General features: G+C 30.1%; 4 protein-coding genes, 1 long non-coding RNA gene and 1 other non-coding gene across 9 annotated transcripts; 1 reads left to right on the top strand and 5 right to left on the bottom strand.

Annotated features, from left to right (window-relative positions):
* On the bottom strand, positions 1-6006 carry LOC101499010 (two-component response regulator-like APRR2). Of its 2 annotated transcripts, XM_027337525.2 has the most exons (13): positions 5797-6006; positions 5028-5230; positions 4050-4129; positions 3582-3648; positions 3371-3417; positions 3038-3115; positions 2428-2949; positions 2289-2306; positions 2052-2192; positions 1484-1762; positions 1136-1204; positions 957-1034; positions 1-831 (listed from the first exon to the last, which is right to left on the bottom strand). In XM_027337525.2, exons 2-13 carry the CDS (start codon positions 5155-5157, stop codon positions 679-681), a joined length of 1662 nt encoding a protein of 553 aa, XP_027193326.1. In that variant the 5' UTR covers positions 5158-5230; positions 5797-6006; the 3' UTR covers positions 1-678. The 2 variants fall into 2 exon arrangements, with proteins under 2 accessions (XP_027193326.1, XP_004511768.1); XM_004511711.4 differs by lacking the exon at positions 2289-2306 and having other exon boundaries at positions 5797-6005.
* A 3468-nt stretch (positions 6007-9474) lies between these two features.
* Positions 9475-12157, bottom strand: LOC140919131 (uncharacterized). The gene is made up of 3 exons (XR_012161719.1): positions 11924-12157; positions 10863-10932; positions 9475-10269 (listed from the first exon to the last, which is right to left on the bottom strand). It is a non-coding gene; the product is annotated as an uncharacterized lncRNA (long non-coding RNA).
* Positions 12158-13538: 1381 nt separating this feature from the next.
* Positions 13539-13611, bottom strand: TRNAK-CUU (transfer RNA lysine (anticodon CUU)). The gene has a single exon. It is a non-coding gene; the product is annotated as a tRNA-Lys (tRNA).
* Positions 13612-14950: 1339 nt separating this feature from the next.
* LOC101498686 (uncharacterized) lies at positions 14951-19305 on the bottom strand. The gene is made up of 10 exons (XM_004511710.4): positions 18862-19305; positions 17934-18061; positions 17725-17796; positions 17456-17592; positions 17221-17335; positions 17022-17102; positions 16116-16253; positions 15672-15759; positions 15337-15447; positions 14951-15256 (listed from the first exon to the last, which is right to left on the bottom strand). The coding sequence occupies exons 1-10, from the start codon at positions 19142-19144 to the stop codon at positions 15234-15236; spliced, it is 1176 nt and encodes a 391-aa protein (XP_004511767.1). The 5' UTR covers positions 19145-19305; the 3' UTR covers positions 14951-15233.
* Positions 19306-22447: 3142 nt separating this feature from the next.
* On the top strand, positions 22448-24478 carry LOC101497911 (vacuolar protein sorting-associated protein 55 homolog). 3 transcript variants are annotated; one of them, XM_004511707.4, is made up of 5 exons: positions 22448-22606; positions 23428-23561; positions 23664-23703; positions 23831-23915; positions 24097-24478. In XM_004511707.4, exons 2-5 carry the CDS (start codon positions 23463-23465, stop codon positions 24287-24289), a joined length of 417 nt encoding a protein of 138 aa, XP_004511764.1. In that variant the 5' UTR covers positions 22448-22606; positions 23428-23462; the 3' UTR covers positions 24290-24478. The 3 variants fall into 3 exon arrangements, with proteins under 3 accessions (XP_004511764.1, XP_027193060.1, XP_027193061.1); XM_027337259.2 differs by lacking the exon at positions 22448-22606 and adding an exon at positions 22610-22734; XM_027337260.2 differs by lacking the exon at positions 22448-22606 and adding an exon at positions 22655-22778.
* A 1496-nt stretch (positions 24479-25974) lies between these two features.
* LOC101497915 (uncharacterized) lies at positions 25975-26426 on the bottom strand. Its single transcript, XM_004512146.4, has one exon. The coding sequence runs from the start codon at positions 26385-26387 to the stop codon at positions 26082-26084; it is 306 nt and encodes a 101-aa protein (XP_004512203.1). The 5' UTR covers positions 26388-26426; the 3' UTR covers positions 25975-26081.
* Between the last annotated feature and the right edge of the window lie 3 nt (positions 26427-26429).

Here is a 26429-nt window from a genome sequence, read left to right as displayed (position 1 = left end):
TAGTATCCGCCAAAGCCTGGACTCATTGATTAATCATCATTAATTTATTCACAAACAATCACAACATTATCCTACCTACCCTTTCCATTATTATATAGCTCTAACAACTAGGTCCCATCTCCAACAACACAAGAATTACACTTTAATTCATTTGTCACAAACAATCACCATCAAAAGTTTGTATCTCTACCTATTTTCAACCACATGCAACTTTTTTGCACACAATATACCTTCAATTCAACAAATGCGTGTGTCCAGTTCTCAGCTGCCAATTTTATTTTATTTTTTTGGATTCACTTTTTGTTTTTTTATAGCAAGTGGCAATGGATAGGATCCATCATCCTATGTCATAAGCAGTCTGTGTGGGTGGGGACCACAGAGGAAAAATAAATGGTCCCAACTTATCCGGTAAATGAATCTAACCTAATGACCATCACGGTTTGTCACCGTGATTCTGACAAAAGCTACATTGTGAAGCTTCGACAAAATCACGGTGATTCAACGTAATTCCAAACATGGTTGGTCGGAACCCAAGAGGGTAAATTTGAGATACAAGGAAGATAATTACAACAGTCCAGTCTACATGGCATTGGCCCATGCATGTCTACCAACCAGGTTGTCAATCACCATCAAAACTGCTACTTTTTTATGGGACCCAGTTGGTTCAACAGGTACACGTCAGCGGCGTTTAGAGCCCTTCCTGCAAGGGATGCCTTGTTTGGAGAGCTCAGACATTACACTGTCCATTGAAGGAGGTTTAAGGCCTAAGGGCAATGGTAGCCATGGCTTGCTTATTGCCTCCTTCACAACCTTGTCCACCACCTCCTCTGCCTGCAAACATTTCAAATATGTTTGTCATTTCAGTGCCTTGAAGAGTACACAAAGTTTCCTTAGTTTTAAAGTTGCTAATGTCATTTTTATTAGTCAAAGAAACATAAAAGAAAGAACTGCATTACTGGATGATGCTCAAAGGAACTTCGCGGCATGCCAAATCTATAATCCGCTGCTTTAGCATTGTGCAACCCGGTTATACTCTGCAGTTTGATGAAAATATCTTACACATGCTTGAATTAACTATTGACATATTAAAATAGCAAAGTAACAGAATCAAAGATTCATTTTTTATGATACTTACTTGAGTGTAGGGAGAATAAGGAGGTTGTGGAGGTGGTAACATTGGGGAACCCCATGCATCCACATGCACCTGAAAAAATCAGTTACTGCATATCAAACTGCATCGATGATTTCTACATCACATGCCATAAAGGCACAAACAAGCCATATATATCAACGGAAAACTTGGGGGTCGGGTAGTTTAACTGGTTTGAGCTAAGCATTTGAGGGAGTTAAAAGATCGTTGTTCAAACCCTGGAGAAGCAAAAAATACTAACACAACAACTAATATACTAACATTTCTTTATCCAAAAAAAAAAATGTGAAAGGAAAACTTATATCATGTTCTGATTCTGAATAAAAAGATTACCCCCGGTGGATAAGGCTTCCAATGCCAACTTTCGGTAGACTGCCATAGCGGATAACCAGGAGGAGGACTCCAAATCTGTACACCAGTTGTTTGACTTCCAGGTTGTCCCCACATAGGATATATAGGAGCTGGAGGAAGGGTGTGATTAGAATGATGATATGGTGGATACGCCATAATTGGTCTTTGCAAACTATAGTTCCTATGTATTTGATCTCTTTGATTTGGCCATTTTCGATCTTCCTCCCCATGCATCATCTGTCTCTTGTGCATTCTATATTTCTGTTCAACAAAAATTTGTTACTAAATCTTACCTAAGAGCATATATATTGTTCAGTATGGCTTATAGTATATTGATAACTGGTATAATACATTTCAGGAGTAATCTAGTAAACTAGACCATAGTATTTAAACACAAATTGTAATTTGTAATCCTAATCTCATTTGTTCTTTGTTTGTGTGTGTGTGATTTTTCTATATTATTATTAGAAGGGAGTTTCAAATAGCCATTCTACTCGCAGCTTTGGAATAATAGAAACTGGTTTCTATAAGTAGCAATCAAAATAATGACCTGAAGATGGCTAGCTACATTATGCCTTGTCAAGCCGTCAACTTTCATTAACTCCAATATACGAGAAGGAATGGCTTGATCAATACCTAGTTGTTCCACCGCCTTCACAAACTTTTTGTGCAGCTCAGGCGTCCAGTCTACCTGAACCAAAACCAAGTACCAGAAGTGTAATCAGATAATCTTACTAGCTGATGAACTATACAGCCAAAATAATTTATATTTATGTGTGCCACATACTAGTTCCATAGATATCAACTTCAGAGGAAGGGGAAAGGTAGCAGAGGTATTAATGTCAGTATTTGGCAACTAAGGGAGAAATTTACATCATAAAGTCATATATATGATAAGAGGAACCAATAGTCATAATGCATCTTACTTTCATCTTCTTCCGAGTAGCTTTATTCTCACATGAATCGTTAAGAGCACCTGATTTAATTGAAGACGTATTGCCAAACTTTTTATTTTGTGGATTCAGTGAAACACCCTTGGAATCATTAGCAAAACCCTCTTCCTCCTTAGTCAGAGTCTCCTCAAGTTTCCTTGATTGAGGAGAACTTTCCACATTTAAATTTTCACATGAAGTTTCAACAGATTTACATTCGCCATCATGTTCCACACTTTCTTTTTCTATTGAGCAATTAGTAGTCTGCTCATGGCAATCCCCATCATCCACTAACCTTGCTCCTTGTTTTAACTGTGGGGTCGAAGGAGCGGGATATTTATCACTCGCCGGAGATTGCTCATGTTCATTATCACTAAACTTGGACACCTTCTCTAAATCTATTGATATTATATTTTCATGTAGTTTGTTGTTTGTTCGGAGCTGCAACATGGACTCTACAGATTCTTTTACAGGTTTTAGTGATTCCGACAGAGCACTTGCCTCGGCATTGAATGCCTGATTAATTGAATTCAACCACATTAGAAACTATTTTGCTTATATTATATTAATAGTAAATATCAACATAATTTTAACATTAACAGACCTTGTGAACCACATGCTGCCAAATATTTTTCAGCTTGTCCTCGGAGAGTGGTTTAGTGAGGAACTCAACTGCGCCAAGCTTTAAACCGAAAAATGCATCAAAGAGTCAGCATGTATGCATCGACAATCAAGACAGTATGAAATTGTAATTTATGCCAAACTCAAATGAACTGAGGATAACATGTCCAGTAAATGTTGAATTAAAAAACAATGCAAGAACTAGTTTCATTATATTATACTAATTCTAAGAAGAAACTCAATATTTGGTCTATAATAAAGATCCAAAAGTATTATGAATTACCTAAAAAAAAAAGAAGATAAGACAAAATCTTACCGCTATGCACTTCATCGTCGTGTTCAGGCACTGACTGTTCGAAGTCACTACATGAAAAATTGCAAGTATCATGGTTAGAAAATTAACAGCAAGCTTAAGACAGTCATGAAATGACTCTTCTCGTGTTCCCCATGTCATGTTCCTTTGTTAAATCATCCATCCATTTCAATTTGTTTAAAAAAACCAATGTAAGGCTCGGTTGTGAACTTACTAATGGTTGGCAAGTCCTTTGCATTCTCGAGAAATTTGAAACCCCCATCGGGGCAGCTTGTACTCACCTGCAACCCAACGGACAAAGCCATCGAGAGAGAGAGAGAGAGAGAGAATCATGTTAAGAACGTAAAAGAGATCAATTACAATAAAATATCTTGGACAAAGTGAAACAATAAATCTCACAATATTATCTGAGTAAAATGCATAAGATGATAAAAGTCTTCACTTATTACTAGGATTTCACAAATTGAAAGACAAATTACTCTTTGGCAGAAAACATCTTTTAGAGCCCAAACTTCTACTGCACTCAATTACAATCAAGAGAACTATCAACTTCTCCATATTCATATCGCTTAAATTAGCATGCTAGACAACAAAATCCTTTTTAGTTTAATTTTTGCTTCAATTTTGCAACTACGGCATAATGATTTGTTCGTCGTTTGAGTTAAAAATGAAAGTTCATTACCTCCACTACAGCAACATGGAAGCCTTTGGGACTACTGGAGATAGCTGACAAGGCTTCATTCTCATTGCAGAAGGTAGAAACTGTATAGAAACTGAGGCTTACTTAAAAAATTAAAGGAATAAACATGTATAGAAAGAAAAAAAAGAAGGAAATGTAGTGTGGTAATCAACAGGTTATACAAAACAATATAATGGATTTCAATATCACAATAAAAATAAAAATAAACTAAGGTTGGTTCTTAAGATATAATTTAACTAAACTTAGATTCCAGGAAAATATAGTTTTCCATAGTATATACACATCTTCTGTAGCCAATTAATGCAGATTCACATGGAAATTAAAAGTCCATCAAAATCCAAATGCACAAAAATAGAATAAATGCAGTTTTCTACAATAAAGTCACAAGCTTTAGAATCCTTTTATCCATAATATCTTTAGAATTTGGACCACTTTTAGTTTTCAAAACATAGAATCTTTTCTGGTCTTAACCCTCTGGTTCCTAGTAATCCATAGTCCAACCAGGAGGTAAGTGAAGTCTTGTCAAAATTGTTCTATCCAGGGTTTGAACTCGGTACTCCCAGTCGATTCCTCCTTAACTAAAGCTCATTATCCACTTGGTTTCAAAACATACGATTTAAGCTCAAATGAAAAATTTAATGGCTTTATAGGCCCTCTACAGTCAATTACAACATATACAAACATCAAGCATAAAAAAAGGGAGGAAAAGAAAAGTGCTGTATGAATTTATCTATTTTACAGCATGCAGCTAAAATCTAAGGCCACAATTTCCAATAGAACCATTTAAAAGGACAATTGAAATTAGTGCCACTTTACAAGATGCCATTCCACTGATGATAGAAGGGGACCAATTTTACCAACTTTTAATTAAGGAAAGTGATAATTGCTAGGCAAAAAATTGTAGTAGAGAAAGAGGTGAGGCAAGGCAAAAGGAAAAGAAGGGGTCTCAAAAAGTTATACCAATATAGTCCATGGCTTCAAGCTTTGCTGCTATTTCAGAAGCAGAATTGGTGTCTCCTTCAAGGAGAAGAACCCTAAGTCCTTTTGGGAAATCTTTCCATCCCTGTAAATCATTGGCAGTGCAAACCATAGCAGCTGGTTTGGCATCCTACACAAGTACCAGATCAATACTCCTTACCAACATCAAATCAAATCCTCTTCTTCTGCAAGATCCATGAAATCACAATCACAAGCTTGATTAAGTAAAAAGAGAAGAAAAAAAACAGAAACTCCATTGAAAAAATAAACTTATTTACATGGTAAAATCAAAAAGAGAAAATGTGGAATACTAACATGTTGTCTGAATTCAGATCATGCATGAAAAACAACTTGAAATCACAAGATGCATTTTTTTCAACAAAAGCAAATTCCAAACATGTACTTTATTATATAGTAAACTCTAATCTGAGGATCTAATAAATTTGAAGTAAAAGAAAGAACTTTTCAGACAAAACAACAAAGTAAGAAGAAAAAAAAAACAGTTAAGATCTTGAGAAGAAACTTGAAAAGAAAACAAACAAAATGAGAAACCAAAGAAATTCATAACTGTGAACAAAGAAAAGAAGCAAGTATAACACAAAGGTGCCAACAAAAACATGACATGAACATGCACGTATCATTAATCCTTAAAAAAAACACAGAAAAACAAAAAGCAAGTGAAATCTCAAAAAATGAAGAGAAACAGCATGCATATGATAATGTAAAAATTCATTTTTTTTTTTTGTTTCACCTGAATGAAGGGTATGTTATGTTTGTAATAGCTTGTATGAAAAGAAAATGCCACACAAAATGGTGTTGGTAAATTTATGTTCTTTCTACTTTAACTTCATTGAAGAATGAGGAGAGAGAAAGAGGGTGATGTGATGAAAGGGAGGAGGAGGAGGGAGAAGAGAGGTTTAAGTGCAGACGTTGAAGGGTGTGTGTGACTTGTGAACAGTCACATTCAGTATGAGAACCACATAATATTAATAATATTAATAATATTAATAATAATAATATTAATAATAGTATGCAGAAAAAATAACCTCTCATAATAGTCAATCACCTTTTCTGCCACTTACTTTTAACTTCACTTTCCAAATTTGCCCTCATTTTGCATATTGTATTTGAAAACTAAAAAATGCATATATATGATATGTTAAAATCGATTATAGATGTTTAAAATTAATTTTGACGTGGTTAATTGATTCTGTGCAAAATTAACTTGAAGCTATAAATGGGAGCCTTTGCATTAAAATGGTATTGTTCGATGTATCAAAATGTAAATTATTTTACTTTTAAAGAAAATCAATTTTTAAAAAGTGAATTTGTAGCACAATAGAATCAAATACACCATAGAATCAATGTGAATTAGGAGTTATTTATTTATTTTTAACTCATAGTAATGATTGTTTAACGTTAAATCAAATAGTTGCATAGTTTTTGTGTTTTTTTTATTTAAATAATTATATCTTGCGTTTATGATCTTACAAAATAAATAAAAAATTAGTGTGTGTTTGAAAAAGAGAGTAATCACCCTCACATAAAAATTTTAATTTAAAATTTCTAAAAATTGCAATCATATATTATGGGATTGTAGAGTGGATGTGAAATCAAACATAACATTAATGAAAGACTATTCTCTATTAAAGAATGTTTGTTCATAAAAAGAATAAAGATTAAACTTGGAACTATGTAGATAAGTTTTTCGAATATTAAACAAAGTTTATTATTAAGAAGGCGTATTTTTAATAGGCTTAATATATGTTTATATCAACAAATATACTAAAAGTTAACCTATTCTACTTAAATATTTTTTAATGTAATGTTTTTAAATATTTTTGAAATGATATCTACCAAAAAAATCATTTCAATTCTCTTTGTTTATTTTAAATTCTATGTATTTTTTTTGTAACTTTTAAACTTGATCTAAAACAATTCTAATGCTCGCCACCCAAGTTGCAAGTTCAAGTACAGCATTAACATTCAAAATGGCGAGTATTTCATCATTCATATCATCTAAAAATAGAAAACTTTACATAAAACACGCATATGCTATTATAAATAATAATAAACAAAAGTTTATATTTTTACAAAAAAAACAAAAGTTTATATTAAAAAAGCTTACAAAAAAATTCATTATGAGCAACATCTAATTTCTTCGGCGTGGCCTTGTTTTAGCCTAATCCTCTTTAAATTAATCATTGTTATGATGCTAAGTGAGATTACTAACTCCCAAATCAAATTAGCCCCACCACCCCCAAAAGATACACAAAACACAAAAGTATATATTTTTTGGCCCCGGGTAAAGTATTTTCCTCACAACACCTCAAAAGATAAATAATCACTAATTTCTTTTTACTAAATCAACATGACAATAATTGCTAAAATTAAAAAAACGATAGGACTTTTGACCCAACCCAATAGTGTTTTGCTTTTCTTAATTATTTCGTCCCTTTTGCTATAACTTGTGATTGTGATGTAAAATTCAAAGCGAGGAATTGCTAAGGGAGTTTCCCTTTCTCCACAAAATACCAGCAGACTTTTCTTCAAAACTAATACACCTAATTATGTCTCATATAGACAATTATCGAAATATAAATGGACTCTTAAGGTTTGTATTTTTCATAATATGTGAATAAGTCCTCAAGTTATAAATGGATAAAGACGTTATAACAAGTTTGAATAAGTCTTAATCACGTATAAAATATAAATACAATAAAAAAATATTATAATTTTTTTTTACTAGTTTATGATTAGACTAGTAGGTTTTCAATGTAAAGAAATAGAAAATTTTAAATTCAAATTCAAATTCTTATACGACGATATTCTTACAATTATTAATTGAGCGATACTTAAAACGTATATTGCATATTTTAATTAATTGAAGACAAAAAATATGATGTATGTGTAAAAAAATTCAGTGAATTTATTTATTTTTTTAAGTTAATTCGGTGAATTATTTAGTGTGAAATTCATTTTAAAAATTCAATATCGTTTTTTAGTGAAAAGTTAAAATATCGTTTATTTATGACAATATATAAAGGCATTTTGGTAATCAAAGTTTGAGAGTTGGTTAAGCATGTGAAGAGTAGTTAGTTCGTTAATTATAACGTAAGGTAATTGAAGTATTCACAAACTCCCAGTTCTACAATTCAGGTACCAATCGTTCACTACAAACTTGTAATCGCATTCGTAAAAAAGGTGACACGCAAATACATGAAATCTACTTTTTACTTTTTTTTTTTTTTAATAAGAATTTACTGGTTTTACTGTTAGAAAGAAAAAAGATGATAGTAATGTTACACAGACATAAAATTTAATAAAAGATAAGATATAAATATAATATTGTTTTTTGAGATAAAGACGTTATTGAAAATAAGACAACAATTATTAATTTTATTAATTGTGAAAATAAATTATAGAATTGATTTTGAAAGTAAAGAAGAAAAATATACAAACGAAATTTTTTCATGTAAGTGTTTAAAACCTACCTGATTAACAATTTTTTTTTTCTTAGATAAGATTTATGTTCCACGGTTTTAATTTTCCTTTTTGTTTTGATACATTTTTTCACCTCAACATGATTGCTTATTTTGTAAAATTGTTAACCGATGGGGTCATTTCCGTTTTAATGGTAGTACGAAAATGATTACTTTGATATTAATTTTACAAAATAAAGAGTTATTTTAAAACAAAACAATATCGTTTTAAGACAAATATTTTCTACCTTTAATTGAGATACTATATTCTCATCATGAATTTTGTTAATTAAAAAGAAAATCAAACTACAACTTAAAATAAAGATAAAAAAAATAAAAACCGTAGCAGATCACATGAACCTTACTTGATTTTGGTTTTGAAGCTTTTTCATATATTTTCATTATCAAAGTTACCCTGTCTCTATTAAGATCCGCTAGTAATTTTTCACTATTTTATTTGCTCGAGAATTAAAAAAGTTTTTCATTTTATTACTATATTTTTTTTGCCAATGTTTTACTTCTATTATTACTAGATTAAGTTATAATTACTAATTAAAAAGTAATATTAAAAAATACATATGTGTACTTTTATTTCAAGTAAATTATCTGACGATTCTTTTAATTTATTTAATATATCACTGTATTATTTTTTAAATATTTTTAAAATTACAGATATTAAATTTAAAATGCTCCAAATATTTATTTTTCTGTAAAACTACAATAGAGACCCCAAAATAAGAAATGCTCTTTCATGTTGAAAAGCAATTAGGTGTAAAAGTTATATAAAAAAAAATAATTAATGACTTTTTTTATAGAAAATAACTAATAATATAAATATTTAAAAGTCTCTTACAATTTTTACTTTTTGGGTACAATAGAGAAAATAAAAATAAAAATCAAAGCTATTTAAAAAAAATATCAAACATATAAGGCAAAAAAGATCACATAATTAGTTTGAATTAGATTAACATTAAAAAAAAGATATTCAAAAATTTACTACCAGGAGTTTCTAAATTGAAAACATGTATATTCATGGCATTCATAGTGAAACCGACGTCTACAACTCGATCAACGCACTTAATGTTGTTTTCGCACTAAGTATGATTTACTTCAGTTTACTGATTAAAACTTATAAGCTTGTTGATATGTTGAACCAAAATATGATCACCACCTTTAGAAGAGTATGTTTTACCAACTTAACATATAATTTTAGAGTCACTTTCAACACTACGTTGATAAATATTATCTTTTAAGTCACATTCATACTAATACTATGTACATATCCAACATGTACTAATACTATGTACATATCCAACATATCCGCTTACAATGCATCATAAGCTCCAAATTTGGTCCATCTTTTTTTAGAGTCGCATAGGAAACTGCTGCAACTAACAAAAATGTATTTTCTTTTTCTTTTTTAAATAAAGACTGTCATTTTCCTCAAAAGTCTTGTCACAGTTGAGTTTTATTCATCTTGCTCAATGATAATTGATCAAGTCAATGTAAGTAGTGTCCAAACATGGAGGTACCACTAAATGTAAACTTGAAAACGAGCATTGATCTCAATAGGGAACTTTTGAATGACATAAGTCGAATTGGTCCATCTTGTAAATCCTTCTTCAAATATTGATGTATTTGGTCATGTCTACATATGCCAACATGCAGTCATAAACGTAGTTTGTCATTTCACTTGTTGATTTTCAAACACGTAGTTGTTGATATCATCGAACACTCAATCCCTATGATTAAGAGTGAAATTACGAGTAACAAAAGTAGCGGAAACTAATCTTCAAGTTATCAAACTAAATAAATTTTTGGTATTTGATTTAATACAACATTCTTATACTTCACAAGCATACTAAAATTATATTTATTTATAAATCTAAGATTATTAAATATGTCATCGATAAATATATCAAAGTTAATATTAATTATCAATAATAGTGTTTATAACATTAATTTTGACATATTTTTATAACTTATCAAAAAGTTTTAGATTTATGAAAAAGTGCATGTAAATGTTATATACGATATATTAAACTTTTAACTTGACAATGAGTTTCTTAAAACATGTATCAAATAAATAAAAATTAATAGGTAAGACATGGACTACAATCACCAATATTAAAAAGCACGTAAAACTCCAATGACCATATACGTCGTCTATTAGAAGTAGATGTTAATAATTATTTTAATCTTTATGACATAAACAGTGACTTAAATAATATCGATATGATAAAAATAAAAATAAAAACAAATATGTATCTCGTATATGATAGACATAAATTAGATAATTTCATTCATAAAGACGATGATAATCATGAAATATTACCTTTGAAAACTATTGTCGGTCGTCATTAGAAATTTCGATGATTTTTAACTACTAGTCCATGGGAAACCACCTTCAAAATAAAATTTAGACAAAAATACACATTTAGTCCTTCAAATTTAGCTCAATTTTAATTAGTTTTGTGTTTCTCAATTTGGTCATTTATGTTACATACGTTTGTACCGTTACCCTTTAAGATATTAAATTATGTGTATAGTCGTTTAAGTTTGAATTTTTTTTTTTTGAATTTATGTCATAAAATGTTAAGATCTAATCTAAATGTCTCAAGAAGTTGGTTGTCCAAACAACTTTACATGTGAAATAAGTTAAAAACATTGATTATTTTGATTGACCTTTATCACATTATTTTGAAGGCTATATATGAATTTAAATTGTTTATAAAAAATTAAGAAATATATACCGTTTATAAGATTTGATAAATGTTTCATAAATGATTAGTACAAAAAATATATCATTGCAGCATTTGGTAGAATTTCAAATGATGAAAAAATTTTAATTGAACTAATTGTCGTCGAAATTGAGATAAATAACTAACGGTACCAATAAAAGAATAAAATTAAAATAAAATAAAATCAAAAAATTTAAATAAAAATTAAGTTAAATTTAAATAACTATAAATATATTTTCATCTAAAATTTAAAAGGCTTAATTGCAGTTTTGATCCCCCTATTTTAACTGAATCGCGAAAGTAGTCTCTCCATTTTGTTTCTCCCCAGTTTTGGTCCCCCAAGCAGAATTTTGGTCCAAAACTTGATGAAATTTCATTTTTTTTTGCATTTTTTTAAGTCACACAATGCTTCAAGATCTCATTTGCAACAATTGTACTTGAAATATATGATCATAAATGATGTAGTACGGCTTTAAAAACTAAATTTTCATCAAGTTTTGGACTAAAATTCTGTTTAGGGACCAAAACTGAGAAGAAACAAAATGGAGAGACTACTTTTACGATTCAACTAAAATAGGGGGACCAAAACTGCAATTAAACCAATTTAAAAATACTGACAAGTGTATCACTATACAAATCAAAGCAAAGAACACACCTGGAAGCTCTATTATATTATAATATCTATATATAAATTAAATAAAAGATGGAGCTAGCACGTGTTTTTTCTTCCCAAACTGGTGACAAGTTTGTTTGCGCCCCTACATAAAGACTATATATATATAAGCAGTAGCACCGTGATACCAAATTACCAATATAACGTTACATCACTTCGTCTAAGGCAAAGCTAGTGATGCCAATTTAGGTATATAGATCAAATTGTTTGTTGGTATATATATTTCAAAGACGTAGAGGAATTAATCAAATCAAAATATAGGAAAAAAGTAAATGTGAACCGTACGTGTGGAACAGCGACCCACAGCAACTCAAAAAACCATACATCGCCCATAGTTTGTAATTTGGTGCATAAAAACAAAGGGCTTAATTTGCTTAAATCTCGTACCTATATTGCTTTTTTTCTTTCTTTTTCTTTGAGGTAGTGGAATTTCACATTCAAAATCATAGCAGATATCTCTGTCTCCTTCATTTTCCTATTCACATTGTTCAATATTTTCAAAGGCTCCATCATTTTCACATGCCTTAGAGACCCTTTTAATTTTATCATGTCACATATTAATTTAATATTTGGAAAAAATTTCTTTTAAAATATTACATTAATGTGAGATTAATTTGATAAGTCACATTCAACTTCAGTAATATATCAAAATATTTAATATAAAAAATTTACTAAAAAATTATTTATATTAATATTTTATAATTTCAATAAATTATTTACCAATTTAAAAAATTATTTTAATTGATGCTTACAATTTCAAAAACTAATCCCATTGTTTAATTCATTTTGATGCCACATCATTACTATTACTTTTGTTTTTCCACTTTGCTTGAGAACCATATTTATTTACTTACTGTGTAACCTATAGTACTGTTTGATTGCCATAATCCCTACTCTTTAACGATGAAAAATGATTACTCCTTAAATTTTTATTTAATTAAAAAATTTCGATATTTTTATATTGAACATCTTGTCTTGAATTCCAACTCATTGTATGAGTTTATTATACTAAAATTTATTATCGTTGGATAAAAAAAAAATAAACACATACCAATATGTGCTAGTAATTCCATGAATAGTAATTTGTTTTTTTTTTATAAATATACAATTTTCTATATAATTTTTTTAATCTTTAATATACCAACCAGTGTCTTAATAACACACAACACATGTTAATATTTTTCTACAGAAAAATAATAATACAAATTTTTCTTTAATTTATTTTCTTATATAATTATAGAGATTAACTTATTTTATAGGTCTACTACTGTGAGACATGTGTTGTGTGTGAGAAATATTTGATCATAAAAATACATACAAGATCTTAATTGTAATAAGATTGTATATAAAATTTTTGGTAAGAAAATATATATCAACATAATTGTATTGGTGTTTATCATAAGCAAAGCAAATGCAACAATTTGAATTATTTTAAAAATTTAGGTAAATAATTAGAGTGATGTTTGTTTATAGTAAATATTTAGTTATTTTTAAAAAGGAAAAACTTTAGCATAATATTTTTTACCAAATAAAAAAAGAATATTATAAAATTTAATTAATGATAATTTTCAGGTATTTTATAAAATAAAAAATAATTCGCCCACCGTGGGGCTCGAACCCACGACCACAAGGTTAAGAGCCTTGCGCTCTACCAACTGAGCTAGACGGGCTTTTTGTTTATAAAAATCTATATAAATATTTAACTAGGATTTAAGTATTTTTTTGTTTGAATAAAGCACCTTTTTATTAATGAATGTGTGAGATGTTTCCAGAGTAGTCTTTACATTTATAAAACAATCTTAAGTGTCTCTTTTTATTAGTTATTTTATACATTTTTAAGTGTCTCTTAAGTGTCTATTTTTATTAGTTATTTTATACATTTTTCTAGTTCATCATTTCAATCCTCTAATATATTTTTTATTTGTCAACTTAGTCTATAAAATTGCTAAAAGATAATATATATAGGAGGATATATTTGTAATTCAGATACATTTAAAAACTATAGTTACAATGTCTCATACTTTCAAAACTAAAATTTGTGTTTAGAGATTCCTTTTTAATAAAAGATTAAAAAAGATTATTTTGATATGTGGTATATTAAGTTTGATTTAATAAATCTATTATTTGTCTAAGAAATTTGGACTAAAGTTTCATAGTATTCAAACATTATTATTTCTCTATTTGATAGCGTATAGGTGGAAAATAGAATATACGATCAATTGTGAGACCCAACAAAAACATTAAAAAATTCCGATAGAGTAAGATATTAATAGATGGTTTATGTCCTCGAAAAAAATTAGATTGTTTATGGGTGATTGTTCATCACTTTTTGTTTACATAATGTTAAATACACTACTAAAAACGTACTTCTGGATATAGTTTTCTATCCATTTTACACTTAGAAAGTTGACTTGGAATAAAAAGCCGAGAAAATGAAGATTAGCATTCAACTTGTTTATGGGATCCTTAAATCCTACATGAAATTTTTAGATCCATAAATTGAGTTTAAGAATCCAAGTATGACACCCAACTAAAGACACTTAATAATACTTTATCGGGTGTCTGGCTTAATTTTTTTTCCTTTCGGCAAATAGACTTTTTTTTTTTTACCTTTTCCATTAACAAAATAAAGGAATTCTTATTTCTTACTTCCTCTATTATCTCATTTTGCCTCTCCATTACAAACTGAACAAACAAACTATTAGCTTTGCATTAAAAAAATTACTTATCTTAATGGCCACAGACTTATTTTCAACAGACCTAAACGGTAACTCTAATGATCAACAACGTTAACCTTATGAAACTTGAAGGAGCAACTAGAAAAATTAATAATTAAAGAACCAATCTATTACAATAAAAAATTTAAAGGAGATGAAAGCAACATTGTTATTCTTTGTACATTTAAATATATATTGGGTTCTGTCTTTCAAAAGAAAAATGTTTGATTGAATTTATTTTATACCACATAATTTTGATTTGTTTAATGTCAATCAAAACCCACGGTCGACAGAGGTAAAAAGTTTCAATGAAGTGATGTATAAATTACAATACAAGCACATTCCATAATTTAACCATGCAGATTCCATGAATCTACATTTTTGTTGGTGAATTAATGTTTGATCAAATGCAGCTGCAAAGGTATACCATATAATAATTCCTACATTTGCCAAAAAATAAAAATAGAATTTCTACATTTCAGTCAACCTTTTCTACACAAACAACGTAAGACTACATGAATTTAGGCCATCATAATTTACATGGGACACGATCACTATTCAAACCAGTCTTCGTATCAAAAATGTGGTTCCATAACCTCTGCATCAAATTGATGGAACAACAAATCAAATTTAATGCATTAGAAAACAAGCATATGCTAGTAACATAACAGCACTGACCTGCTTTTATTGTAGGGCGTTGTTGACAATTTAGGTCCACGTTTCCGTTGATCCTTGTTTTGCTTGCATCTCTTTTAGTCATCATCTTCGAGGCACTCAGAGAGCCTTCAACTGAAGGGCAAGAAGAAAAAAAACAAGTAATTAAGACAAATAATCAGAACAAATATATTAGCTGAAAAAGACTCTTTCGCAGCAATGGGTTCGAATTTTAATCGATATTCGAAGGAATTGAATAATGCAAGTTATTTTGCTAAAATTCTACAATTTTGATGTAAATTTTATTCTAAACATCTTGGTTGCATTGACTAATCAAACATGTTACTACACCAATGTACCTTGCCATTCCCACACCACTTTTGATTCACCCTTCACCAACTTTGGATAGCGATCTATGCGGGAATCTTCTTGAACCAATTCTTCTACCTGCAATCCCAATCAATGTTTCACAAATATGGCCATTTATTTAGTAAATATTCAACTTAACTCTCACTGATACAGTCAAGAATGGAAGAATGATATTTTTAAGTGGAAGGTTAAACAAAAGGTGTAGCGGCATAGTGCGAGATAATGCAAGATGTCAGCAAAGATATAAATATTCTGCTCAAATTTAGTACCAAATCAGGCAAGGGCCATTTTTTCAGAAGAAGACCAACTGATGCACTGAGTTAACTAATGGGATAAACTGAATCTGTTTAATATATGTTTTACTATTTGATTAATTATTATTGCAACAGTAAAGGATAATCAAGCCGCAATACCCGAGATAACTTCAAAGTTACCTTTTTCCATAATAAAGGGTCCTTCCTCTCTCTTGGTAAAAGCAGGTGATCCCGTAACCTAGAAGCAACAACCCAGGGTTCACATTCACCATTTACACTCTTTGATGTCAATGCATTCTCTTCAAGAATTTCACAGACCTATAACATCAACAACAAAAGTTCAACACGGATTGAATCAGAATAAAGCAGCAATAGTCATCCAAATAAAAAAAGCAATGGCAGTTAACACTTAACAGGAGACAAAAGCCACACATATTTGCCTATATGTGTATTTGATAAAAACTACACTACAAGCTTACTTTTCCCTCTGTGCTATTGGCTCACTGCAATATTCGAAAAGTTAGTTTATACAAACTCTACTGACAAAAATTAGGGAATATGGACATTTTCCCAATCATCTCAATTCTCAACCTACAGAACTGTAAGTAATAACACATATCAAATGGTACTAAGTGGGGCATATGAACCATCTACTAATCACATACAACTTCCATCTGCCAGAAACCATACTGCTCTGTGAACTTTAACTTACATGAAAAATTCTATTACTTACTCCCTCCATCTCATTTCATTTGTCATTTAAGGTAATACACACATCTTGAGAAAATCATTAATTATACTTCTTTTTGGGGTAAAAAAGTAATATTTTATTTTGATTAAAATGCTCTTATTGTAGTAGGAGTTACTAGTATGTAGACCCAATTAATTGAGATACCAATAAATAAGGATATTATGGATGAAGAAAAGTATTCAATACTCTCTAGATATTTTCAAGTGAAAAATAATGGGATACAAACAAATTTTTCAAATAGGACATAAATGAAACAGAGGGAGTGAATGTTTTACATTATATATACACAATGTTATACATATATATTAAACAAACAGATAAATATCCCACTATACCTTGTTGTAAAGCTCCTCAACTCGTCTCGACATACGTAGCTTTCGACGGGCATTCGTAAACAAAATTGTGCATCCAACAAGCTGTTTAAACTCGGCAATGTTAATATGTTTACTCATGAGATCATACATACATACACGCTTATGTAATGTGCGCGTGTGTGTGCGTGCACATTAGAGTGTGCTTTAAGGAAATAAATACCATGGCACAAATGGGCAAAACAACTATAATATGTTGTGTGATCCACTGACGAAAGCGGCAGGCATATGATTTGTAATGCTCCACTAGCAAATCCGGACACTTGAATTCCTTCATCCTACAAGAGACATTAGTAACATCTTAAGCAGAAGTCTTGGTCTCGCAGGAAACATATGGCTAAAAGTAAAGTAACAGAGCCACGGTTGATTTAGACCTTAAAAAGCAAGAGGTGACATACCCATGAGAGTTTAACCTCATCTCTAATAATTTATCCATAGTGTCAAATGCCTTTTGTTTTGTATATTTATAAAGTGCATTGTCCTCTTTGACATTTCCCACTGGCTCGAAATAATTCCACAAATCATCATCATGAACCTGACATTGGAATACAAATGGGAATTTGAAACCATCAACAATAAAAGAACTCAAGCGACAACTAATAAAGCCAAATGTACGATAAATATAGGTAAATTGCACAATCCAAGGGTTAAAAGTGAAAAAACTAACCCAAATTGAGCCAGTTCCAGAGCACAAATATTGAGCATATTCTCCACAGAGGTGATGTTCCACTTTCTCCACCTGGTGTCAAAGCATACACAAACATGTTGCCAATGAGTTATAAAAATAAAATGCAAAGAAAAACATAGAAACTAATAATAAACAGTTTTATTTCCCAGAACCCGTAAACCACAACAAATCAAATTCTACAAACACACAATTTTTCGAGCTGATTCATTGATATCTCCATCTTCTACACACAAGTTGCCATGCTTTTGGTAACCACTAAGACATTCCAATTTTCCATCATTGCATTCTCCATTACTTGGACAAGGTTCACAATTATCTGTAAAAAAAAATCCACTTGAGTCATCAGAAACTACACAAGAAACAAATTTACAGAAAGGCATATATCAAGACTTCAATGTTTGGTTGATAATACAAGGCAGAGAACAAACTCACAAGAAAATTATTAGAAGTAATACTTAGCAGATAAACATCGCTTGGGGCTTTGCATTAAAAAGGCATCTGTTTCCTACCAAATTAAATAAACAAAAAAAATGATTCACATCATTTCAAAATATAACTACAAAAGAAATGGAACAGCATACACAGAATAAAACCAAATTACCATAGTATAGTTCAAACTTCAAAGGAAGAAGGAAAACTTGGGCCTGCGTTTTACTGGGTTGAACTTATGACAGGTTGGTATGTTGTTTTCAGCTTATTTACATAAGTTCTTCAAGATAACTTATGAAAATAACTTAATACTTATGTTAAAATAGTTGGAGTTTAATTTACATTTTGTTGTTGAATAGTTTATTCAAACTAGTTTATCCTATAAGAGCATAATTTAACTATTTATACAAACTGGATCAAATTACACGTATATGATAAGCATTTGTGCTACAAGAGCTTAAATTAACTGTCTATACAACAAACTGGATCGAATTTGTTCATCTTTCCTTGCACTGCATTGCAATGACTTCCTCTTTACGCTTTCTCCGTTTAAAGAGGGATAAAAACACATAGTATTTTCTAACAACAGCACATGAAATCAAATAATAAAAAAGACAAAATTGTGGGGCTGTATAAGAGAGCATCGAAATTGAAATACAAGTGAAATTTGGAGGGAGAGAGACTAACCGGGAAAGAAATCATAAGAATTGAGGTTGGAATCGCAAAAGGGTTTTGTAGGTGGATGAAGGAGAGAAGTGAAAAGGAGATTGCAGGTCCAAGCAACTAGCGATGCGACGGTAATAACAACGATGAGTCTGGGAAATTCGTGCTTGGAAGGAAACAAATTAGGAGGGGGTTCTTTTTCAATTATTGATATTGATGATGATGATGATTTCATTTTTACCGAAGAACTACCTCTTCCTGAACTTTTCGCCTTGGAACCGCGCACTGAATAATTTGGCTGATTCATTCATACCCTTCCTTCCTACTTCGTTTATTTCAAATTTCTCCGATTACAATATGTCTATCTTCGTTGCATCTAAATAATTTTTTGTAGTTTCTGGCTTAAGGTTTTTTTAAGCAAGGTTGAAGCTTGAAGCTTGAAGGTTTTTGGATATTTTTTTTAAAAGCAAAACCCCTATAAATATATGTTTTTATTATTGCATAATATTTGTTTATTCAATTTAGTTTAAAGTTTGTGCTCTTGTGAAATCTACAACTAGGGATAGGAATAGGCCACCCGGGTTTATGACCCGACTACCTATGGGTCTATTTAATAAAAATGTTAGATTTAGACTATTTTTAAAGTATATTTATTTTTATAAAAAAATGTACGATAAGTTGGTTTATATATATTTTATTATTTATTAATATTATTTTTTATTGTTATATTAATAATATTATTTCATATTTTAGAGTATATCAATTAGACAATCACTCAATAGTCATTCCATATTCGGTAGTAGATAGCGATTCCATATTTGCTAGTTGTTTCATATTCGGTGGTCATTCAATCATTCAGTCGTCTCATATTTGTTTGAGAGGTAATAATGAGTGCGTTTGTTTCAGAAAAAAATATATTATTTAAAATAAATAAAAAAGATTATTTTTTAGGGTTCAAATAGTGTTTGTTTCATGTTTTTTTTAAATTATTTTGTTAGAAAAATCATTTTTTGTTTAATATATATAGATATGTATATTAGTATTGGTATGTAGAAAGCATTATGTGGTATGAGTATAACATCGTGTAAATTGGTATAGATAGAGCATGTAGGTTGATATGTGTATAGAGACTAATTATAGATTCATTTTGTTTTTTTTTTCTTTTCTTGGAAGGTTGTTGTTAGTTATTATTTTATTAAATTTGATTATAATTTTATTAGTTTTTATTTTATATAAATGCATAGTTTAACATATTTAAAAAAATATAAAATATAACATTTAAATGTTTTAATATGAATAAAGCTTTTAAATAGACTTCCAGGTCAGACTAGACTTTTAAAAATGCTAGGCCAGATTGAAAAAGAATGTCTATGCGGCCATACTTAGGCTTAAAAGATTCATCGCATGTCAGATTCAAGTCTTCCAAAGTCTAGTCAGATCTGAACTATTTCCATCACTATCTATAACCTAGTTAATTGATAGGAATTCTCATTTATTTATTTTTTCTCCAATACCACACAAACCTCGATTACTGATCATAGCCTCTCAATAGCTCTTTTAAAGTCTATTAAACTTCCACCAAGTTTTCATCACTCTTTTTGGTGCACCACTCTTATAAGTTAATTAAGATTAAGATTTTTGTAATAAATTGTAGTTGATCATGACTTGTAGATAAGACTTCCAATAAGATTAATACTAGTACAAAAGTATTTTAGAGTCTTCAACTGCAAAATATGGCGTTGTGTCAAATGTAAACGTCGTCTCAAAATAACAAACCAAAATGTATATATGTGTGTGTTTGTTTGTGTAATTGTAGAAAATATAAATAAATTATGCACTTCATTTAGCACTTATCGTTACATAGTAGCAAAACACAGTTCAATCAAATGCACAAATCTTATTTGTTAGTTTATATGTCAATTTATATGATCTCATAATATCATCACTCATAAGACAAAAAGTCCCACCATTGTACAAATACTCAATAGAGTTTCATGTTAAATACTCATCCTTGGATATTTTTCGGAATCATATTGTCTTTTCAAAAAATTATCGTCACATATTCGCAACTAAGTTCAGACTATCAAATCATGCATAAATATTATTACATTCGTTAATCACAAAAGGAATCACTCACACCAAAATATTTAAAAATTATTCAACATGTTCATAAACCAACACGAATTAGAAGGAGAGACATAATCTTTGGTAATTACTTGTTACCAATCAAAATACTAAAATTATTAAATCTCAAATATCACCCAAAAATATATAATTCATAAAATACATAGAAACTTTTTAAGTAGATAGTACTATAAAAAAATTATTATTATTTAATTTGAGACATGCAGTTAACGGCTTTTAAAAAACTTTGTATCAATTCGATCAGGAGTGTTTCGTTTCGAACTTTGCCAAATCAAAATAGTAAAATATGATATAATCAAACTGCGATTGAAAGGCCTAATATTAACATTTAGTAAGGAATGAAACATGGACTACGTTTGAAAACGATCAAAGGAGCCGTGATTCAATTAATTCATTTTTATTACACCATCCGATAGTTAAAACTATATTAAACTACAGATTGAAACGAACTTGAACACTAAAAGCTTTTTTGTGTTATTGAGTGCCTCAGGTAAATGATTTAGAAATCGAAAATTGAACCATGCCCATTTAGAGGTTAAATTCCTTTTTATATTTAGAGGTTAAATTCCTTTATCTCTCTTATTTTTAGACCTGGTAACCGCTTCCTACATTAGAAGAATTTATCTCAATGCCCATTTTCAAATTGTATTTCCTATTTTGAGGGAAAACTCTTTTAATAATTAAAAAAAGTATCACCATCATTTGTTCAGGACATACTCGAATAACAAAATTTTTATTTAATCAATTTTTTTTAAAAAAATTACTTAATAAAATGATTTCAGAATTTTAATATTTTTAAAATTACAATATATAAATATTTTATAAATTTAATATCATCTCAATAATATTGAATCAATTAAAAAAATATATTATATAACATCAATTATATTAATTTAATAATATTTAATTAAATTTTTAAAAATTACTTTTCACATGTGTTAGACCCACTTTGCATTTTTCACAACTGAATCCCTTAAAAGAAAAAATTATATTCTAACAAAACAAATTTTTAACTATTTACCTATCCTACACCAAAATTTAAAACAAACAAGATGCTAATTAACTACAAAAGCAATAATCATTGCTAGCAGATCCAATCATCTAAAGAATGGGTACTTTCACCCATAAGTAAAATAAAATATTTTAATATAAAAATAATATAAAGTATTTTAACAAAAGAATAAAACAATATATATATACAAGGAAATAATGTAATAAAATAAAAGTAGCATAAAGTATCCTGGTCTTCCATATATTAATTTTCTCCTTTTATTGACCTCAATACTTTAATCACTTACAAATACCAAACGAATAAAAAAAAATGAAAATGAAAGACAACAAATATTTGCCAATAGATTTAAAAGTATATTTTTCCGCTCCGTCAAAAAAAAATTATATAATTTTCCCTCAGTTGACTTAATCGAATAAGCATAGATTAAATCTATTCAAGATTTAACCGCTACGCTGCTCTGCATCTGATTCACTCCTTAGTGCCAGATACGCACCTATGCTGTCGACGTGTGTTTGATATTTTAATATAATAATAATCATAAATAAATAAGTAAACCCTGAGAGAGAAAGCGTTTCAATTCACTCGCAACCAAAATTCGTGTTCTGTTTTGAGGTACCAATTTTCAAATATTCGTGTTATTAGGGATATCACTATACTTTTCTAATTCTAATTCCGCATCGCTATCAATTTCTTTTCCTTCTAGTTAGTTATTTGCTTCGATGAGCTTTTACTTCTTCTAGGTTATCAATCTTTCATACGACTTGTCGTTTTATCCAATTGTTAGGTGCTTCGTCGATTCAATTTCGTAACTTACTTTTATTACAAATGATAATTACATTTTCTTTTCTTATTCTATTTGTAAATTTGGGAATGGGGATTTTTTGCATTGATCCCGGATATGAACATATGAATATCATTCAATTATTAATTGGTGGTTTATATCTTGTCATATTGCTTTTAGATTCTGTTGAGATTAGCTTATTTGAGTTTATTTATCGGTACAAACACTTGAAAGGCTGATTTAGAGACAGTAATGGATACGACTTACGAAATGTCCATAAGCTTTTTTCAGCTTATTTTCATAAGCTCTTAATGATCCAAACAAGTGTTGGTTCATGATACAATATGGCTTTTGTTATATTTTTTTTTATATCATTGGTTTATTGTTTGACTTGCTTGTTCGTGATCTTAAGCTACTAGATTTGCTTTCTCGGGGCATAGACAGCCTTTGGGTACTATATATGAGAAATTTATGATTTGAATGTGATAAGATTAAGATAATGGCAGACTTTGAATATGGACTACAACTGTTGTTTTGACTTCATCTCATTATCATCTATATCATATATATCAGTGTTGCTTATTCATTTACTAGTATTTTCTTCAGAACTAATACCCTCATAGCATTATGCTGACGAGATATTTGCTTTCAGTTATACTGCTCTCTGTAATATGAGGTGACTTGAAAATGGATGAGTTACCGGGATATGTGCGTACCTGTTTGAATACAGGGAAGCTTGTCTTTTTGGCAATTTTGGTCTCAGGAGGAATTGTCTTGCAAGTTTTGGTCGGTATTGTTTTTGTTCCTGATTTTTACTTTAAGGAAAAAAAGATGACAACTTCTTGGTAAAAATGTCACTGGTTACTCACATCTGTGTTATGTTGCCAGGCATGTGCTTTGTATAATAATTGGTGGCCGATGCTTAGTGGTGAGATAAAACATCATTGAAATATGATTCCAGTATACTGCATATTTATATTTTTTTCATTGATAGGATTGTTAGGAGGAGAACATCATCTTTGTTGTTTTTCATTCGGTGTTTTGTTCTCTTGCAGCGATTACATATGTGCTTCTTCCAATGCCTTTGCTGTTCTTTGCTGGGTCTGATGGTTCTTCTATGTTTTCTGAATCTGATAATAGGTAAGACATTATTTTTGCCTAAATAAAGTAGGAAGATCATTCAACTTGTTAAATATATGTTTGATCTTCATTAAAGTAAGATCTGAATGCTTGAGAAAGGAAAATAATATTAAATCCTATCTTGATAAGACTGATTAATCATTTCCCTTTTTATTTTGTGATATGCTGAATGGTGGAGCAGCTGGGTGAATTTCGGCAAGTTCTTGACAGGAGCCTCAACTCTCGGAGGCATTGCCATTCCAAGTATATTAAAGCATGCTGGGGTGATCGGTTGGGCAGCCTTTGCAATGGAAATCTCTTCTTTCTTTGTGTTTATATTAGCCATATTGTGTTTCCTGTGGATGAGTGATGAAGATTATTACAGCATGCTATGAAACAGGAGTTCAACAGGGCTTGCTTCATTGGTGTAAAAATGTATTTGTTCCTTCTGTGTGCTATTGATTTCAATTGCTTTTGTAATATTCACCACAACATGCTTTCCCCAGTTCAAATATTGATAAACTTGTACTATAATTATTTGCTTTTGTGTTTAAACAAGTATTGATGGCCTCTCCTTTTTCACATGTTCCTCACTCTAATCATTTCTATAGACCTGCAAATATTGATAGTCTCTCTTCCATTACCCACAAACTTGAGGGAATAAGTGCCTTTTATTATTATATCTTAGTAGTAAGGGTATTTTAGACTTTTCTATTCTCTTGTATATATACTTATTAACTCTATCACACTATGTTTTTTTTTTTCATTTGGTTTATGAAATCCTAATGAGTTCTTTGTCTTCCTCATTTCTTCATCTTCATCTCTTCTATGTTTATCATTGTTAATACCTTTATCATAGATAGTCGTTATAAGAGTAATAATCAAAATTTTATTTTATAAATGCTTTTTCTCATGCTTAATTTTATTTTTTAATGAATAAACATTTTAGTATTGTTTTTTTTATTTACAAGAACTTTTTAGTATTGCTGCTCTCTTAATTTCTTGACAGTAATGTATACTTCACAATTTTTTTGTTAACGAAGCTGATGTTTTAGGTTTAAAAGAAGAAAAATGCTAAAGTGAACCAATTTAGCCACTATTGCATTAACATAATCTTTTTCAAGAAGCTTTAACATCAAATTGTTGTTAATGCAAAAGGATGAGGAAATAAAGTAACCAAGTTTGTTGGTAAATAAAGTAATGAAGGGTATAAAATATGCTGTGTCAGCAATAAGCTTTGTTGGTTAACTAAGCTTTGTAGTCGGAAATGATGACAGATGCAATTGCAGTTCGTAATAATGTTTGTATTTTTACTTTGATTTATCTTTCATTTTCATTGAAAGCCCACATAAAACAACTGAAACTAGTGAGCAATGCAAAATGCATGTGTATAAACGCTTCCGTGCGAAGTTGTTCCACTATCATATTTGATGGAAAACAAGTAAGATAAAAACATGATAAATAGCTAAATTACAATTATCTGTGATGTTCTGATGATCCAACGGCAGGTCTTGCGACATTCAACATTTTCCATATATCATTAACATAAAAGTTTTCAAAATAACTTTCCTAAGATAACCATATGGGCTTGAACTGCTCACAATTCCAAGTTTCTAGTCTATTTCGAATAAAATCTTATATCATTCTTATAGGATATATTTGGATTAATGAATGGAATAAACTAGTTAATTTTTACAAATTTATGCTATATCATTTCACTGTATTGCATTGCATCTTATACAACTGATCCAAACATAACCTTAAGGAAAAAATATTAGGTGTAAAATGTAATCTAAAGCACGACACAGGTTGCCAACAACATGGTACTTTCCAACGTGCGGAAGCCAACATCCTATCCTAGAAAGAGAATAACTGACAACATATGGAAAACATATAGAGCAGTTTTGTCAATTCTTCCGGAGAAACATGTTCTGCAAAACACTCTACAGATTAGTAATTCTACTAGATTATAACCACCGATCAATTAATAAACAACTCTAATTATTGGAACATCACAGACATCTACAAACTAACCGAATCAATACTTGGAATAAAGGAGCAAAAATGCAACAGAACAAAAAAAAACAAAAAAAACAGAATTCATATATAATAAAAATTACATCAATTTGGGTTCCAAGCATATAGAGAACTAGAAAAAACAAACGAGAATACTACATAACACAATCATCAGAAGACAACGCGAAACTGTGGCGCGTTGGACTCAACTGCAGGGAGAATTTCCCAACGGCAAGGTTCAAGATCTTCTGAGACTGGACAATAGCCGGCGAGTGTAACCTTATCAATGGAAGTGGCGACAGAACCAAACTCGAAAACGGAGACAGTGGTGTTGGAAGGTCGTTGAACCTCCACAGCGCCGTTCATCCCTGGTGCATCGGTGGCTTTGACCGTACCGCCGCCGTTCTTGGTATTCTCAATAGATGACTTGGGTTCAGGTTGGGAATTCTTACCCTTCCACCACCAAAGTAAACCCATTGTTGTAGGATTCAATGTCTTCTATGTCGGTGATAATAACTA

The sequence above is a fragment of the Cicer arietinum genome, chromosome 8 (assembly GCF_000331145.2).
Source record: "Cicer arietinum cultivar CDC Frontier isolate Library 1 chromosome 8, Cicar.CDCFrontier_v2.0, whole genome shotgun sequence".
NCBI classification, from domain to species: Eukaryota; Viridiplantae; Streptophyta; class Magnoliopsida; order Fabales; family Fabaceae; genus Cicer; species Cicer arietinum.
Note: the sequence above shows the minus strand (reverse complement) of the source record. Positions and strands in the feature narration are given on the sequence as shown.

Bases quoted from the DNA above. Each gene is read 5' to 3' on its own strand.
- LOC101499010 (XM_027337525.2), bottom strand. From the start codon at position 5,157: ATGGTTTGCACTGCCAATGATTTACAGGGATGGAAAGATTTCCCAAAA. The intron at 2,950-3,037 runs GTCTGTTAATGT...TCAATTAATCAG, and splicing joins GGCAGCATGTGGTTCACAAG to GCATTCAATGCCGAGGCAAG. The intron at 1,205-1,483 runs GTAATCTTTTTA...TGATTTTTTCAG, and splicing joins GGAAGCCTTATCCACCGGGG to GTGCATGTGGATGCATGGGG.
- LOC101497915 (XM_004512146.4), bottom strand. From the start codon at position 26,387: ATGGGTTTACTTTGGTGGTGGAAGGGTAAGAATTCCCAACCTGAACCC.
- LOC101498686 (XM_004511710.4), bottom strand. From the start codon at position 19,144: ATGAATCAGCCAAATTATTCAGTGCGCGGTTCCAAGGCGAAAAGTTCA. The intron at 17,593-17,724 runs GTTAGTTTTTTC...TTCCAATGTCAG, and splicing joins CTGGAACTGGCTCAATTTGG to GTTCATGATGATGATTTGTG. The intron at 15,257-15,336 runs GTCAGTGCTGTT...AATTTGATGCAG, and splicing joins ACGCCCTACAATAAAAGCAG to AGGTTATGGAACCACATTTT.
- LOC101497911 (XM_004511707.4), top strand. From the start codon at position 23,463: ATGGATGAGTTACCGGGATATGTGCGTACCTGTTTGAATACAGGGAAG. The intron at 23,562-23,663 runs GTCGGTATTGTT...TTATGTTGCCAG, and splicing joins GAATTGTCTTGCAAGTTTTG to GCATGTGCTTTGTATAATAA. The intron at 23,704-23,830 runs GTGAGATAAAAC...GTTCTCTTGCAG, and splicing joins TTGGTGGCCGATGCTTAGTG to CGATTACATATGTGCTTCTT.